The sequence below is a fragment of the Schistocerca gregaria genome, chromosome 7 (genome assembly GCF_023897955.1).
Source record: "Schistocerca gregaria isolate iqSchGreg1 chromosome 7, iqSchGreg1.2, whole genome shotgun sequence".
NCBI lineage: Eukaryota > Metazoa > Arthropoda > Insecta > Orthoptera > Acrididae > Schistocerca > Schistocerca gregaria.
The window spans coordinates 130,419,569-130,438,794 of NC_064926.1; the positions used below are offsets into that span (position 1 = coordinate 130,419,569).

Below are 19,226 nucleotides of genomic sequence, written 5' to 3' on the forward strand. Positions count from 1 at the left end.
TTGAGGGTATCTGGTCACATCGGCCTGACGGGAAATAAGGCTGCTGACGCTGTTGCGAAGACTGCAGTCCTCTTACCTCTGCCTGCTAGCTCTTCCATTCCTTCGGTTAATCTCGGTGTTGCCATCTGTCGGAAGATCGCTTCACTGTAGCAACACCACCCTCTTCAAGGGAATTTAACCTCTCCTACAGGTACAGCTGCCCTCTTGGTACTCTCGTCGCGAAGATATTTGTTAGCTAGGCTGCTTATTGCTCACTGTCTTTTTTACCATCTCCATTTACTAAGAAGTGATTCACCACCACTTTTTACTCATTGTCATCAACTTTTGACGGTTCGTCATTTCATGATCGACTGTCCTTGTTGTAATTGCTTACGTTCCAGTGCATGTTCGCCGTCTGAGTTACTGGCTGCTTAAGCGAAAGACTCGCGGGTTGTCGACCACGTTTTACTTTTTATCCGTCGTAGTAATAAAGTGAAGGACATTTAATCTTTGGCTCGCGACCTTCACTGTCTGTACGGCGTGTTTTGTGGACTTTTCTCCAAAGGGAGGTCCTAGTTTCTAGCTCTCTTAAATAACATATCTTTATTCAAATACTTCTACAGTTTAAAAAAATTCTGTACAGAAAATAAAAGTCCAAGTAGCTTCTTCTGTCTTAGAACAAGTATATTGTCGATGAACAGAATATTATAAATAAGCCAAATTGATGAGAATAAACGCTTCAGAAGAAGTATATGCGCCTCAAGTCATTACACCCAACAAACCAGCTTACTTTTTTCAGGTACTTTACGTGTGACGTCAAAACAGTTCATACGCAAGGCATAACAAGGAATCCGTCCCTCTCACCCATCACGTATGTATTTAGTAGTTAATCAGTTGTCGCTGCACTTTCTCGCTTCTTCAGTTCTTCTATCAGCAGCTTTTTAGAAATTTTTCCTGCAGCAGTCCTTGGTAGCCTGTCGATGAAGAACACTCCGCCTCGTAATTTCTTGTGATCGGAAACTTGACCTACAATAAATAAGAAGACAATGGAATTTAATAAATGAATATGCCAGTAGTTGAAAAAAATAAACGTATTAAAATATGACAATGTGCAAGTAAGAAATTACTGTTGTTATGGTTCAAAAACATTCTAAAACTCTCATCTACACTAATACTGCATATGTGTACTGTGAATCAGTATAAAATATGAGACGGAGTGTGTTTTATTGTGCCATAGGTTACTTTTGTTGCCGTTCCACTCACGGATGTGCGAGCTGTCACGAGTGGCCTGCAACTTCTGGAAACTTTCCAAACATGTTTCGAGTGATACACGTCAGCTTTCTTAAAGTTCTAGACAATTAAGACTTTCTTGCTCCTCAGTTACACTTTCTAATGTCAGTCAAACAAGTCCAAGAAGATTCGTGCCGTCCTTCTCTGAAAACTCTACATGTCTTCTGTTAGCACGGTATGTATACCTCACACTTTCGCAAATCGCGAGTATTATAAATAATTCCTGTAATAGACCAACTATAGTTTCCCAGTATCCTGTCAGTAAATTTGAGTCTCTCATCTACTTCAGAACTGCCAGAGTTTGTGTGTTCGACTCACTTCATATCTCAAAGTGTTCATATTCACAAGGATTTGGCTCATTGTGAAAATAGGTTTTACAGACGATATAAGATCGACGACGTGACAGTAAGTGAACTAGTTAGTAATTTGAGGGCAACATGTATAACAGTTCTTCTACAAAATCCAGTTACTTTCATCTATCTAAACTGCTTGCAAAATTCTGTTGACCAGTTACAGTTCTATACCACAGTGCTTCTATCTCTTTAAGCTGAATGTGTTACACCATAGTCTTCCTTCGATACGAAGTCGAAGTATGTCGATTAATCGGTGTACACTGGCGATCGATTAAAAATTATTTTTTAAAACAGTCAATGCAACTCACCTCTTAGTAAAGCTTTTATAGTGTCGTGCTTCGCTACAGAGAGAAACATCCCTGTGGATAATACTTTTAATTCGGAGTGTGCAGTGTAAGCATCCTGACTTTGGTTTTGCATAATTTACATTACGGTATCAGCGAAATGCATGGGTGCTTCTTTAAAAAAGCCGTTGCTGGCGTTGTTAACGACATGTAAATGATGAAATACTGGCCAGTCATTTAGCGTATTGATGTCTACGTAACATTTTGTAAGAGACTGTTACCTGGTGCAATAAAGTCCTTATTTACTTCAGTATACTGTATAGCTGCATTGGATTCCTTCGCCAAATTGGCGACGACTTTCGTCCCAAACGATGTTATTTGGGGAGGATCGATTTGAAACGTTACTGACGAGGCGCTAAGTTTTAGGCTGTATTTTATCTTTACAAGATCCTATCCTCCTCTAGGCCCCATTGCCCAGCTTTTGTCCCAGCGTCAGCCCTAGGTGCAACGCCACACATTGCGCTCCTGAGCCCAGCTTTACTCCTTCTAAAATTTTCTAGTCGAAGCCAGTATACCATCAGCTTCTGGACATGCAGGTTGGGTATAATTATTTCTTCTTGTAATATTGTAGTTAACCAACATCAACCGATTGTCAATGAGCGATTGACTTCAAAGCGTAGCTTCACGCGTATTATAAGTGGCCGTAAATCCTCTCAATATATGTCTTTTTAAATTAAAGTTCGTCCAAAATGATGAAATATCTCCGTATAAATTTGGTATAAGTGGCTCCATACCACTTCCTATAAGCTGTCGCTGAAACGCAGTTTAAAGTTCGACTTAATAAAGTTCATTTTCATTCAAATTCTCGTCAGTACCAGTAAGTTAGCTTTTGGTGTCAACGTATTGAGAGCAGAACGTAATTCTCATAAACACGACTTGAAAGTAATATTAAGGAAGTCTGTGTTATTCTACCGTTTAGTAAATCGTGTCCCGGAATGCAAAATAAAGTTTTTTGACATTTACCGAAATTATTATAGGTTTATCTTTCTCTACACTTCAATAGAATTCCGACTAAACTCCAGAAGTTACTATAATTCCAGCTCTCCATACACAGAAATCGGCTGAATTCCTAGGCTCACGAGAAGTAAACGGTCTTCAACACGGAGCTACTGGAAACATTACGTTTGATTCGCGAATGGCCCAACGTTTTAACCAGTTGCTAGCTAATGGTACCGTTCCATTAGCACACAAAGCGACGAAGGATTCACTTCCGCATGCTGCATGAACTAGCCTTTTTTCACTTAGTTTCACGTCCTCTTCACATACGCTCGGCTAACGCTCGTACATCAACTGCGACATACGCGTGTCTGACAGTTTGACAAAACATTCAAAGCGTGTTCTTGTGAACTGTATCTCAATCCAGGATATACAGCAAATTAAATCTCCTCTTCAGCAGATAAACTCATTTCGCGTTCGCCAGACCCTTTTAACGAACTATGTGTCACATCTCCGCTATCATAGATATTTGTATTCTGAGACTTAGTTTCTTTACCTTTTGACCCTGCCACCTGTCGTGATAATTATCCACCTGACACGTAATCAGTGTGATATTCAACGTTCCACCGCGTGGCTCTTTATTTATTAATAACTAGCTCATTTACGTCTGTAGAACATTATTTCTTAATTTTGATAAATTTTGTTGATGGAAACTTCTTGGGCTATCAGACGAGTAATGGCGTCGTCCTGTGGAAAGTTTTCTACTCTTTATTTTCTCGCTTCGCCTGAAGATAATGAACAGGATGCTAGTCGAAACGTAGTGAAGAGGTCAATGTTACTCAGCTTAAAACCCGAGGAGATTTACTCCGTGAAATTTCACGAAAAATCACACATTCTCAGTATGCTTATTCTGTGTGCTACGTCAAAAGTTACGTACAGTCTTTTCACATCACAATATATCACGGCATTGGGAGTACTTCCCATATCAGACAATAAATTGGTACAAATTTATTCTCAGTAGCACGTCACGGACTCACCTTCACCAGCAATGGTTTTCTGACAGACCACCACAGAAAAAGTAATAATAACCGAGCTGCACGCCCTAAACCACGGAATTTGTGGCACGAATATGTGATTTCTTTATCACGAAGAACGCAGCCGACTAATTTGCAACCTATGGCAGAGCAGTATGACGCTCCATTCCTGGCAGATTAAAACTGTGTGCCGGACCGAGACTCGAACTCGGGACCTATGCCTTTCGCGGGCAAGTGCTCTACCAACTGAGCTATCCAAGCACGACTCACGCCCCATCCTCACAGCTTTAATTCCTCCAGTACCTCGTCTCCTACCTTCCAAACTTCACAGAAGCTCTCCTGCGAACCTTGCAGAAGTAGCGCAGGCTGTGGCTAAGCCATGTCTCCGCAATATCCTTTCTTCCAGGAGTGCTGGTTCAGCTAGGTTCGCAGGAGAGCTTCTGTAAAGTTTGGAAGGGAGGAGGCGAGGTACTGGCAGACGTAAAGCTGTGAGGACGGGGCGTGAGTCGCGCTTGTGTATCTCAGTTGGTAGAGCAATTGACCGGAAAAGGCAAAGGTCCCGAGTTCGAGTCCCGGTCCGGCACACAGTTTTAATCTGCGAGGAAGTTTCATATCAGCGCACACTCCGCTGTAGAGTGAAAATTTCATTCAAGGCGCTCCATTACTTTGCAACAAGGAGACCAGCGTACTCACTGTCGACGAAGTGTGCCACTTGGTCCTCAGAGGCGGGCTCGCCTGGCTTCAGCACCACGTAGGCCCTGGGCAGCTCTGCAGCCAGAGGGTCCGGCACCCCCACCACCGCCGCCTCCAGCACGGCCGGGTGTCGGCACAGGAGCGCCTCCAGCTGCGCAGATGGCACCTGCAGGGTGACCACCAAGAAGGAAAATGTACTCTCTCTCTCTCCCGTGATGGCGATACACCTGGTGTCTAGAGAGAGTGTGGCTACAGAGTATTTCACAAAGTGACAAATGTGTATCTCCATTGACTGACTGTTCTGTTAGGTCTTGGTAGAGTATTTTATGATGAAAGAAAACACACTCGACCCTTGCATAATAGTCTACAGTATTGTTAATTTAATTTAAAAACCGGGTTTTAACAGTTACACCATCGTGAGGTGGAAAGATAAATGCGTGTGGCCTTGAATTATCTTGTAGGATCAAAGATTTTAAACAAGTCTATCTTCAGAGTAACTCAGTTGACAATTATCAATGTTTGCTTAGGATTTAAGTGAGAGGCATTGCTCAAGTGAAAATCCAGTGTAAAACTGTTGAACTTAGGTAAATATATGAAACATTAAATAACTAAATGTACAACAAATTACAATAATTGTCCTGAGAAGAAAACAAATTGAGCGAGAGGTAAAATGCCCACAGGGGTTCGAACGTAGCTGTGCACTGAAGCTGGTGAATTCATTGCCCATCGAGGAGAACCAATTACATGAATGCGTGGTGTCTATTCTTTTGGGCATGTCCGAACGAAGCTTGACACCACACATACATATAAGAAAAAGCTTTTGACAGGGCAATTGCAACTATAGTAACTGAAATAAAATAAAAAATATGGGGCATGTAGGTAGGAGGAGTAATTTCCTTGAATTTATCCTATTGGGAGACTACCATCATCCTTCTAAGAGAGATGTATTTTCGTCCCACTTGACCATGAGAATAGCAAGTCACTTGTACAAGTACAGTACGATCTGGATTCAATTGGAGGCCAGAAGTTGGTACCAAATCAGAACAGATATTCCTGGCCATCGTACCTATTATCTAATTATGTCATGTTTTCTGGTGATGATTCTTCATGCTGTTTCTTCCTTTTTACACCGTCTCTTCTTTACTTACTCATGAAGTAATTGAAGTCATTTCTTTGTATTAGTCTCCTATTCCGCTTTTCATACCTCCGTAGATACAACCGTCTCTTCATTTAGTAATTTATCAGTCGGCTTCATTCCGCTCCAAGATCACAGAGTAAACCTTTTGAGCTCCTCCATCACTTCCATGCCAAGCTGACTAAAGGAACAGATCAGCTGATACGACACATACCGAGGCATCCAGAAATCTACGTTTTTTAATGAAGGAAAAGCGACCTGGGGGGGGGGGGGGGGGTTTACTATTGAAGGTGAGAACAAGGAGGGAAAACTGCAAACAAGTTTAAATGGATATGGAAAGACTTGTCCAGGATACACTCTTGCAGAGAGCTACATGAAACCAATCTTCGGACTGAATACCACAACAGCAACATCATACCCCATACTAGGAATTTTGTTTTGTCTTTCACTTCAGTTGCACTTTTACTACAGTTTCAAATCAGTGTTTAAAAACACCAGAGCGGTAACGATGTGTAACTTGTCATTGTCTGACATCTACAGCTGTTTCTGCCTTCTCTGATATCTGATCATTTAGTATGCGGTTAAATTCTAATCGCAGTACTTGATCACAACTTGGTTTACGAGCCTCCTCCACCTCTTTATCTGAAGTGCAAATCGTATACGTAATTCAGACTTCCTGCCATTAACTTGTCATATTCTGTAGTTAATAAACGATTCCTATGTGCCTTGCAGTTTAACTCCATTCTTTTTCGGGTCACCAAAATTACTTCCGGTAGTTTTGCACACAGTCAATGTTTAGCAACACTGCCTCCCTTCCAGTTCCTTTGCTTGCCGCACTCATGTGTTTTCATTTAGCCACTTTGCTGTTTGCCTTGATTTATTTTATAAACCATCTGCAATGTTCTGAACTTAACTTTGTATTATTATGTTTCCCCCTTTAGGCTCTACAACTTATTCTCGTGTAAGCTGATTAAATGATTTGATCAGGAGGAATGGAGCTGTAGCTGAAGTTCTGAAAGACGTCGAAATAATTAAAGAGGGGACTGTAGCACGATTTTAGCAGCCCATTTCGAGCGGAATCGTCAAGATGTGGTATCATGTTTCGGTTCCACCCCATAGGAGTCACAGCAACGGAATTGCAAATATCTGTCTGACGGTGATAGCGGTCGCGAGGGTTCTGGCGAACCCCATGGTGTGCACTCACTGAGCCATGCTCTGGACTACGAGCCCTCTGCCGCTGTAATACAGGACGGCCGGCGGCATCGAGCCTCTGCCCCAGTCGCACTTGGAGCGTCATCTTACAAGGGGAGGCCACGACGTTTGGAACGCGGATACTGCAAAATTCGTACACTCGTAGTACTCCATGAGGACAACAAAATGTGTAAGCAGTAGCACACACTTCTCAAGCGTTATTGAGAAAATCCCAAGATAATTTCGGTCGTCAAATATATATATGTGCGTGGCCATTTTACCATGAAGCTGTGGTTAGCGTTCAAGCCCCATAATCACTGGATCGAGTCCCGTTCGTCTTTTTTTTCAATTTTATTTTCAAGAGTCATTTTCTTTACTATTTATATTATAATTGAAATAATGGGGAAAATACGTGTAATCGGATGAACTTTTATTAAATTTACAATGTTATTTTGCAATGTACTAATTTTTACTATCACTAATAATGTAATATTCATAACTATCGGCTAGTAAACGACCAAACGTACAAAGTGATACTGAAAATGTATGCTCGTCAGTGTCTTCAAAACAGTTCGTATTTAATCGAAAGAGAACGAAAAATTGCTTCACGGATGAGGCTATTAAAATACACTCTGGTTTTTTTTTTCAATTTTATTTTCAAGAGTCATTTTCTTTACTATTTATATTATAATTGAAATAATGGGGAAAATACGTGTAATCGGATGAACTTTTATTAAATTTACAATGTTATTTTGCAGTCTACTAATTTTTGCTATCACTAATAATGTAATATTCATAACTATCGACTAGTAAACGACCAAACGTACAAAGTGATACTGCAAGGAGCCCGAAACGACTTAGTACATCCAAGTTTTGACCGGCAGAGACGGCTTTCGGAAGATGTACAATTAATTGCCGCTTTCGACATTAAGAGTACAAGTTGCAGGATGGTATTTTTCGTAAAAACATGGAAAACATGAAGTTAAACGGCACCAGCTGCATTGAATAAATGCGATGTTTCCGCATACGCAAGGTCTTTTGGCGTTTTCCGTGGAAAAACAAATCCCGTTAACATTTTCAAAAACCTCTCTTTCAGACGATAATTTCGAACAAACTATGCATAACTCACTATTTCGTTAAAAATTGGCGCCGATAATTAGTTATGCAGTATCGAGTGTATTTTAATAGCCTCATCCGTGAAGCAATTTTTCGTTCTTATTCGATTAAATACGTACAGTTTTGAGGACACTGGCAAGCATACATTTTCTGTATCACTTTATGCGTTTGGTCATGTACTAGTCGATAGTTATGAATATTATATTATTTGTGATAATAAACTGCCAAATAACATAGTAAATTTAATAAAAGTTCATCTGATTACACGTATTTTTCTCATTATATCAATTGTAATATAAATAGTAAAGAAAATGACTGTGTTGAAAATAAAAAAAACTGACGAACGGAACTCGATCTAGCGGCTTGAACGCCAACTACTTTTTTCTGTAAAAAAAATCTTTTTTGTTCTATATTATTCGTTTAATTTGTTCAGGGCGGACGTCCGATGACACCCGTTCGCTTTGTTCGTCGATCCGTCTGCCCGGTTTTTTTTATTAGAAAGGGCAACTAACGCTCTGACTGAACCCACTTTTTTTTACTCATTTTGTTCGATATAGTTTGTTGCGTTTGGTCTGGGTGGACGTCACAATACATCCGTTCAAATTGATCGTTGGTTCTTCTAATAATTTCCGGGTATGCAGCCGGATCCCGTCGACATTCTGCCACGATATTTCGGCCCAGAGACGTCCGGCCATCATCAGGTGAGTACACAACTACTGAAGAGCCCAGGTGCAGTCGCGGTATTTATACCGATTCTCGCGCACGTGTTGACATGCGCGGCATAGCCGAGTTGTACGTGCTGCCCTCGGTGGTGAAAGTAAAAGATCATCTAGTCATTGAGTATCGAATGACGCTGTCTATTCCGCTGTGAATGTATAATTTTAATAACAGGATTCCAAGTTTTATCCAGTTGAAAGCCGTTGTCACGATTTATAAGATTATCGGCAAGACGTACTTCCACTGATTCCTTGATTACGGAATCCCAAAATCCGGAAACCGGAGCTAAAATTTTTGTTCCATTGCATTCCATTGAATGTCCCAATGAAATACAGTGCTCTGCTACTGCCGATTTTGACGGTTGCCGCAGATGGGTGTATCTTTCATGTTCTGTACATCGTTCATGGACAGTTCTTGTCGTCTGGCCAATATATGCAGAGCCACATTCACAGGGAATTTTGTAGACATCTGCTTTCTTCAGTTGTAAATCGTCTTTAACGGATCCAACCAGGGCCCGGTTCTTTGCTGGTGGACGGAAGATAACCTTGATTTTATTCTTCTTCAGTAATCGGCCTATTTTCGACGACACATTCCCGGCGTATGGAAGAAACGCAGTTGATTTAAAGTCGTCATCATCGTCCTCAGTGCGCTGCTTCTTGTTATGACAGTTGCGCATGGCCTTTCTTATTTGGCGTGAAGTGTAGCCATTCTCTTTAAAAACCTTCTCTAAGTGTTCTAATTCTGCGTGGAGGTTTTCATCGTCCGATATTACATGCGCTCGATGTATTAAGGTACTGAGAACACCGGCTGTTTGTGCTGGGTGGTGGCAGCTTGACGCCTGGAGATACAGATCTGTGTGAGTCGGTTTCCTGTACACAGAATGTCCTAATGACCCATAATTTTTACGGCATACTAGCACGTCTAGAAATGGTAAAGTGCCATCTTTTTCAATCTCCATCGTGAATTTGATGTTCTCATGTAAAGAGTTTAAATGATGAAGGAATTTCTCCAGTTCCTGTCTGCCATGAGGCCATACAACAAAAGTATCATCTACGTACCGCCAGAAGACCGTAGGCTTTAAGACAGCAGACTCAAGTGCTTTCTCCTCAAAGTCCTCCATAAAGAGATTAGCTACCACAGGGGACAAAGGGCTCCCCATGGCGACGATCGTTGGTTTCTTGACTCAGTTTTTTTTTTTTTAATTACAGAGAGCACGCAGCTCTCTGACCGAACACGCTGAGCTACCGTGCCGGCTACACACTGAGCCGCCGTGGCGGGACCACTCGGCTCCAGCCGCTCCATGGTAAAAATCGCCACGCACAGGTGTATATTTGACTACCGAAATTATTTTGCGATTTTCTCAGTAACGCTTGAGAAGTTTCCGCTACTGCTTCCACATTTTGTTGTCCCCATGGAGTACTACGAGTGAACGAAGTTTACAGTAAATCCGCGTTCCAAACGGTGTGGCCTCCCCTTGTTAGCTGGCATTGTGCTACGTTGTCTCTGTTACTTGACGAATAATTTGTAATGCGTCTTTGTGCCCTTGAGGGTATCCAAGTTACATAGATCTTCTTTTTGCGATGTTAACTTCCTCGCTAGTCGTTTCTGCCCCTGTGCACCTTTCCTGCGGCGACAGTTGCCACACCACTCTGCGGTTGTGTACCAAGTCGTACACAACACAAGAACTCTTCGAAAGGGTAACAAACATGGGTGACCCATTGCACAGTGGAGGAGGAAACGCGGTTAGTGCAGTCGTGGACATTAAAAAAGGAAAAAAATCCAGCATTCGATAAAAAAAATTAAGGCATCGTCCTTTTCGAACGACAAGGAATCCTGCTGACCTCAGGTCACTCCAGAAGTAATTTGGAGACGTACAACAAAGGAAAAGTGGAGACACCATTGTTCAAGCAATCATTTTGGTGTTAGCCTGGAATACATAGCGAACACGGGAAAATATCTAAACGACTCTGGCCAAACAAGGATTTGAAGCTCCAATGAACCAGTCTGAAGTTAATTTTTATCTCAGTAACCTGACATATTTTGCTTGTTTTCATTCAGTAATGTCATATGGAATAACGATCTGTTGTAACTCGTCTTTAAGAAAGCAGGTTTTTCATTGCCCAAACACGTGCCGTAAAAATAATATGTGGTGCTCATCTGCGATCATCTTGTGATCTAGAATGAGATTTTCACTCTGCAGCGGAGTGTGCGCTGATATGAATATTTCTGGCAGATTAAAACTGTGTGCCCGAGCGAGACTCGAACTCGGGACCTTTGCCTTTCGCGGGCAAGTGCTCTACCATCTGAACTACCGAAGCACGACTCACGCCCGGTACTCACAGCTTTACTTCTGGCAGTATCTCGTCTCCTACCTTCCAAACTTTACAGAAGCTCGTGCTTCGGTAGCTCAGATGGTAGAGCACTTGCCCGCGAAAGGCAAAGGTCCCGAGTTCGAGTCTCGGTCGGGCACACAGTTTTAATCTGGCAGGAAGTTTCTTGTCGAAATCTGTTTAAGCAGCTTTGTATTCTGACTACAGTTTCACAATATATTTATTGCCTCATGAAGTCTGTTGTAAATTATCCACTACAGGCCAAAAGGAACAATGACGTACATAATACTAGAAGAAAAAATGACATTCATTACTCAACATTAAGGTTGTCTTTAGCACAGAAAGGGGTGCACAACGCTGCATCAAAAACGTTTGATCAATTATCCAGTGACATGGAATGTCTAACGGACAGTAAGGTAGTAATTGAAAGTAAATTGAGAAAGTTTTTCACTGAAAATTCCTTCTATTCCGTAGAGGAATTTCTATGTTTGTAATGTGTAAAAGGTGGTGGGTAGGAACTGCTAACTCAAACCTGTTTTAATTTCAGGAAAAAAAAATAATTATATGGTGATGTTTAGAGTACAAATAGATGTACAAATCAATTTTCAATATGAATGTAAAATGACTCGTTCCACATCACGACGATTTATCCTGCAAAGTAATACATGGAACGTGAAAGTAAGTAACTAACGCGAAAGAACTTCCCCCCCCCCCCCCCCTTCTAACAGCCGTGTACCGCAAGTCTCTAGAGGAACGGAAGGTTCCAAAGGATTGGAAAAGAGCACAGGTAGTTCCAGTTTTCAAGAAGTGTCGTAGAGCAGTTGCGCAAAACTATAGGCCTATATCTCTGACATAGGTCTGTTGTAGAATTTTAGAACATGTTTTTTGCTCGCGTATCATGTCATTTCTGGAAACCCAGAATCTACTCTGTAGGAATCAACATGGATTCCGGAAACAGCGATCGTGTGAGACATAACTGGCTTCATTTGTTCATGAGACCCAGAAAATATTAGATACAGGCTCCCGGGTAGGTTCCATTTTCCTTGACTTCCTGGAGGCGTTCGATACATTTCTGCACTGTCGCCTGATAAACAAAGTAAGAGCCTACGGAATACCAGACCAGCTGTGTGGCTGGATTGAAGAGTTTTTAGCAAACAGAACACAGCATGTTGTTCACAATGGAGAGACGTCTACAGACGTTAAAGTAACCTCTGGCGTGCCACAGGGGAGTGTTATGGGACCATTGCACAATATATATAAATGACCTAGTAGATAGTGCCGGAAGTTCCATGAGTCTTTTCGCGGATGTTACTGTAGTATACAGAGAAGTTGCTGCATTAGAAAATTGCAGCGAAATTCAGGAAGATCTGCAGCGGATAGGCACTTGGTGCAGGGAGTGGCAACTGACCGTTAACATAGACAAATGTAATGTATTGCGAATACATAGAAAGAAAGATACTTTATAATATGATTATGTGATAGCAGAACAAACACTTGTAGCAGTTACTTCTGTAAAATATCTGGGAGTCTGCATACGGAACGATTTGAAAGGGAATGACCATCTAAAATTAATTGTTGGTAAGGCGGGTGCCAGGGTGAGATTTATTTGGAGAGTCCTTAGAAAATGTAGTCCATCAACAAAGGAGGTGGCTTACAAAACACTCGTTGGACCTATACTTGAGTATTGCTCATCAGTGTGGGATCCGTACCAGGTCGGGTTGACAGAGGAGATAGAGAAGATCCAAAGAAGAGCGGCGCGTTTCGTCACAGGGTTATTTGGTATCCGTGATAGCGTTACGGAGATGTTTAGCAAACTCAAGTGGCAGACTCTGCAAGACAGGCGCGCTGCATTGCGATGTAGTTTGGTGTCCAGGTTTCGAGATCGTGCCTTTCTGGACGAGGTATCGAATATATTACATCCCCCTAATTATACCTCCCGAGGAGATCACGAATGTAAAATTAGAGAGATTCGAGCGCGAACGGAGGCGTTTCGGCAGTCGTTCTTCCCGCGAACCATACGCGACTGGAGCCACACCCTTGGGTGGCTTACGGAGTATAAATGTAGATGTAGAACTGTCCTCCGCACCTGAAGATGCATTAGTACGTGTGTGAGTGGGCTTTAAGCCTCGAGGTATAAAGCGAGACGCACTTCAGACGTAGATGTCGTGCACCCATCCAACTTGACTTAGTAGTGACGCAATTCTCTTGCAAGTAATATCACATCCGAGAGAGATACGAGGTCGTAACGACGTGCGTTATTTCCGCTACGCTTACGAGATACGGTACTTACGTGATGTCCTTTGTACTTTATGAAGTCTTTGATGCGGTCGGTTATGAAGAAGAAGCCGTCGTCGTCGTAGTAGCCAATATCTCCGGTGTGGAACCAGCCATCCGCGTCGAAGGCTGCAGCGGTGGCGGCGGGGTCGTCGTAGTAGCCGCGGGTCACCGTCGGACCGCGGAAGCACAGCTCGCCCTCCTGCCTGGGACCCAGTGACTGCCCTGTTTGGGTGTCCACCACCTGCACACACCACCTACCGTTAGTATTTCTAGCTGGGACACCACGTCAAACTCGCGTTATGGTATTATTATCTACTGGCGCACAGTTAAAAACAGCATGCATTATTTCAGCGTGGAGAAGACTTTCCGATGAGTCAGCCCGTAGGAGAGGTTGGACACGCGCCACCTGGTAGGATGGAATAGTTCTGTGAAGAATGAAGCCGTCATGTCTGTAGATGTATGTACGTCTGAGTGGCAGACTCGCACAGGCTTCGCACCGCTTGAAACTTCAATTAGTGTGAGCACCACCAGGTCATTAGTAGGAGGCACTGGCGGTGTATCAGGGAGGTAATGACTTTATAAAAATTTATTAATGGACTTTATGCAGCACTCACACAGTCTTCCTCAGAACAAAAATTATTCGTTACAACCATTAAAAATGAACGTAAGTAATGCTCTAAAATTAACTTAATTCAGCCGTGGCGCGGCTGGCGTCAGTGTTTTCGCACTTGGAATGGCATCGCTACCCATCGATTATAGGGTCACCATCTTTGCCTTCCACGATTCAGGCCGGTGGTCGGGTGGTTAACGGGGAGAGAAAACAGACAGCGGTGTGGATTTGTGGGGTCGGAGATGGCTCGTTGACGTTTACCGTGAGGCCTGTGGGACGACGCCTGTACGCGATGGACAGGGTCAGTGAGAGATCCCGGCAGTGACTTGATGGGACCTCGGGTTTGGTATCGCGGTGGTGCACTGTTGTGTTTTGGGGCTTTTCTGCTGCGAGGGCATGTGTAGGTTCTTATTACTGACCATCGAAATTGAGATGTGTCTATGGCGTGACGGAGGAAATGTCTTGCTCTCCGCTGTTGCATGTGAAAACGCTTCGTCTGCCTTGTGTCTGTGTAGGAAATTATGTGAAGTAAATAGCTGATACCACGCCGACGCCTTGCTCTCACGCCTTGTTGAATATATTTCGGAATTACTGAATGGTGAAGATATCCCGTGTGTGAAGCAAATGAAGCCGTTTGCGCCATAGTAAGGTACTGTTTTATTGTGCTTCAACCTGCGTCAGTTATTTGTGCATTTATATGCCCTTCTTTAGTTGCAGAAGTTATAGAAGTGTGTAAACATAGAGCTATGTGGAAAGGGATGTAAAGTTGTAACCCTTCCAATAAGTGAATACACTCGAACTCTGTATTACTAAAGGTGTCTTTCGATATCAGCACCTACCCTGGGGTAATAAGTGTTATTCGGAGGTTGTCATGGTACTGTTTGTATTCGCGGGTTGGTTACGCTGACACTGTTGAGTTGTAAGACCTATAAACAGGCAAGTCAAACTGAGCATTCTATGAGCTCAAGACGATATTCTATTACGTGGTACCTTAGTTTGTTATAGTTTAGAAGTATTTGGCGTGTTATTAATATTCTTCTGTCTGCTTTCTCTAAAGAGGAGCTAGTTCTGTGAAGTAGTCGTTTATATTTATTAGTGTGTTACGAGTTGTGCCTTATCATGTTAATTTCTTTTTAAGAAGCTACAAATGACTCTGTGTATGTTGCAGGTAGCTGAAACTGACCTGTTCAGGGGGCTCGCGTCTTGACGGGGTTGATAGTGGCCCTTTTAACTACGGCACATCCGGCTATCCTTCAGTACATTTGTCTCGCTTATATCGTCACTACGTTTGTCGAGTGGAATTAGGGCTTACTGTAATCACTTTATATGTTGAAGTTAAGTATCTCCCTTGCCAGAGCGCGAACCTTCGTGGATATAGTCGTATTCTCATCTGTAAAGATTGATAGTGTTATTCATTTGTTCTCGTCACATGTATGATTATTTATCTTATTACATTTAATGTCAGTAAAATGTAAGCTTTAGCGAGGTCGTTGTCTTCTCCTCTTGTGGAAACAAATTTAAGCGATTTCATTCCTTTTTTAAGTAGCCTTTAGATGCGTACATTTTGCTTCCATGTTTGGTGTTTTCATGGCTTCCACGTTAATTAAAATTACAATAAAGGTAAATTTGGCAATGGAGGGTTTCGTGGATTTATTAGTGGCTAAGTGGATCCTAAGGTAAGTACAGGAATCCTACCAATAATTACTATATTTTTTTAATAATAGAATTCAAATGATGTAGGCCGTTTACAGTCTAAGACGAAGGTACCATTTTTTTTTCTTTTTGTCTTGTCGGAACTACTTCACGCGGTGGCTGATGACCTGCCTCTGATCATTTGACATCACCCTCTTGGATTGTGACAGGGATCTCCTACGCTGTTGGACAGTAAATTTTATTCTATTGATCAGTAGCCGAAGATTTCTCAAGTCCTTTCTTGTTTCTTCCAGCCATCCCATGGTGTTTTTTAAATTTAGAAATGAAATTAAAATTTTCCTTAATTAACCTATTGTCATTCATTCAGTAAATACGACCGTAAAACTTCAATCTCCTTTTTCTTATTGTGTCTGTGATTTTTTTTCTACGTTTCTCTATTACTATATCATATACATAAAAAAATTGAAAAAGCTTTTTTCTATGTTCTTATACACTGACATGACAGAAGTCATGGGATACCTCATAATTTCTTGTCGAGCCCCCTTTAGGCTAGTTTAGTGCAGTATTCGACGTGGCGTGAAGTCAACAACTCGTTGGAAGCTTCCTCAAGAAATATTGCGTCATGCTGCCTCTATGGCCGTCTATAACTGCTAAAGTGTTGTCGCTGCAACTGACCTCTCCATAATGTCCCATAAGTGTTCAACGGGATTCATGTTATACGTTCTGGGTGGCCAAATCACTCGCTCGAACTGTCCAGAATTTAGAATGAGATTTTCACTCTGCAGCGGAGTTTTGCGCTGATATGAAACTTTCTGGCAGATTAAAACTGTGTACCGGATCGAGACTCGAAATCTGGACCTTTGCCTTTCGCGGGCTTTCGTGCTTGGGTAGCTTAGATGGTAGAGCACTTGTCCACGAAAGACAAAGGTCCCGAGTTCGAGTCTCGGTCCGGCACACAGTTTTAATCTGCCAGGAAGCTTCGTGTCCAGAATTTCTTCAAACCAATCGGGAACAATTGTGACCCAGTGAAATAGAGCATTATCAGCCATTAAAATTCCGTTGTTGTTTGGGAACGTTAAGTCCATGAAAGGCTGAAAATAGTCTCTAAGCAGCCGATCATAACCATCTCCAGTCAATGATCCGTGTGCATATAGCTCAAACCATTGTTCAGCAAACTCCTGCTCGTACAGAGCCTTGCTGACAGCTTGGGTCCTTGGCTCCGTGGGATATGCACCACGCGCAAACCCTATCATCAACTCTCACCAACTGAAATCGGAGCTCCTCTCAGTAGGCCACGGTTTTCAGTCGTTTAGCGTCCAACCAATGTGGTCGCCAGCCTAGGACAGGCGTGCTTTTACCAAAGGCACTTCCGTCGGTCGTCTGCTGCCATACCCTACTGACGCCAAATTTTGCCGCACTGTCCTAACAGATACGTTCGTCATACTTCCCACATTAATTTCTGAGGTTATTTCAAGCAGTGTTGCTTGTCTGTTAGCACTGACAACGCAAACACCGCTGCTCTCGGTCGTTAAATGAGGGCCGTCAGGCACTGCGTTCTCCATGGTGAACGGTAATTCCTGGAATCTGGTATTCTACGCTCACTCTTGACGCTGTGGATCTGGTAATATTGAACTCCCTAACAATTTCTGAAATAGAATGTCCCATACGTCCAGCTCCAACGAGCATTTCGTGTTTGAAGTCTGTTAATTCCCGTTGCGCTGCCGTAATCATGTCGGAAACCTTTCGAGATGAACCACCCGAGTACAAATGACAGCTCCGCCAATGCACTGCCCTTTTATGTCTTGTGTGCGCAATAATACCGGCGTCTGTGTATGTACTGCACGTATCGCTACTCCATGACTATTGTCACCTCAGTGTGTGACCCTATGTTACAAAAATATGTAGTTTCACCGCCTTTGACTCTCGCGTCAATATCAGTATTTTTTAGTTGATATTGTTGAACAGAAGGCAGCCTGCGTTCAGTGCGCACATGATATATTCACCATATTTAAGGCATCATTGATGGCGGTTTGAAAACGCGATACAAACCTCCACCCAGGCTGATGGAAGTGGTCGATTTCTTGAAAAGTGAAGAAATGTGTTTTCAACAACATTTTGTTGTCTATACCTCACATTTCCCGTCAGAGGCCATCTCAGTATTAGTGGAAACGCGGCGAGATCAAGGCAGGCCACTTGCTTGCCATAAACGTTCCCGTATTTGACTTCTTTTCCAGAGCAGAACTGCTTCACCTCACATCGCAGGTTTTGTTGGAGAACTTGTTTGGGAACTTTCTGGATAGATAGCATATGTACATAGGCCACGGTGCTTAAAATACCAGTGAAATTCGTAATTTTTAACATAATTAGTAGGGCCTGGATTTTAATTACCTAAAAAACAGTGAAATATGCAAGCATTTATGACCTTAAACGTACATAAATATGATCTTAAAACATAAAATATGACTTAATAGAAGTTTATTTAAAGCATTCTTGTTTGTTTACTTAACTTTTTATTCACCATAAAGAAATACAAAATTACTTGTCAAAATATTGTAAGTATAGTTCTTTCTTTCTTTAGGGTTTGTGGCTAATTTGCACCTATTTTTTGAATGTCTGAATGTCTTTCTAAGCACAAAGTACAGTGAAAGGATCATCTATCGAAACAGTAAAACAATGCTTTTATTTCTCCATAGTATTTAAAGCGTTTCACATTATTTAATATCGTATGTCAATCTTCAGCATCTGCAAAGTTGCACTGGATCACGAGGTACATTTTCAGGTTTTCCATTGTCAAAGATCTACGGTTGTCGCTGAAGATAGTTTTGTACCTGTAACAGCTTCTCTCCACTTCACAAGACGTCACTGGAGTGTGTTTGAAGGCAGCCATGTCTCTGGAGTTTAGCTTTGTTTCAGTATCGTCAAATGTTGCGGCATTCCCTGAAAGACTGTCACTAATTTTGCACAGTGTGGAGTATCCAGTATTCCGTTGGAGAACACTTTGCAATTTGGGTTCCACTTTGTCAGCAACATGACCACGAGCTCGATCCAACTCACTCTGCACATGTTGCACAATACTCAGGGCCTCACATTGCTGAGTGCCAACAGCTTCCAGTCGTTTGATGGCTTTTGATATCACTGAAAAAATTGACGTTGATGTATGCCCAGTTTCGAGACAATGTATCTGTAAAAACTTTTTTCACAATCCTGATAGCACTTAATCCATCGCTATCAAGCTCACAGAAGACTGTCTTTATTCGAGTGTAGTTGGTGCAGTAATACTCAGCAACATTAAGCCAAGAACCCCATCATGTAAGAACAGGTTTAGGTGGGAGGGGCGTTGAGGGTGGTTGTTCCATGAATTTCTGCACTCATAGCGGAGCCTTCACATAGATTTTCTTGCCACAGGGTATTAGTTTGTGCAGGTCAGGGTAATTTATCGCACCTCTTCGGCAACTCTACGGAACTCATGTGCAAGGCAAGTGGCGTGCACCATTCTGGTGTAGAGAATCTGTAGCCCTTTGGCTGCTTTAGTCATATATGAAGCACCATCTGTAATAAGCAGCAAAAC

At 42.3% G+C, this 19,226-nt stretch overlaps 1 protein-coding gene across 1 annotated transcript in view; it reads right to left on the bottom strand.

The window, feature by feature from the left end:
* Nucleotides 1-626: 626 nt before the first annotated feature.
* LOC126282322 (uncharacterized) overlaps nucleotides 627-19,226 on the bottom strand; it is a 65,616-nt gene continuing 47,016 nt past the window's right edge. Inside the window, exons 6-8 of the mRNA XM_049981979.1 lie at nucleotides 13,409-13,636; nucleotides 4,630-4,795; nucleotides 627-1,005 (exon numbers count right to left, since the gene is read on the bottom strand). Coding sequence (XP_049837936.1) covers nucleotides 866-1,005; nucleotides 4,630-4,795; nucleotides 13,409-13,636 — 534 coding nt within the window. The 3' untranslated portion in view covers nucleotides 627-865. The remainder of the gene's footprint in view (nucleotides 1,006-4,629; nucleotides 4,796-13,408; nucleotides 13,637-19,226) is intronic.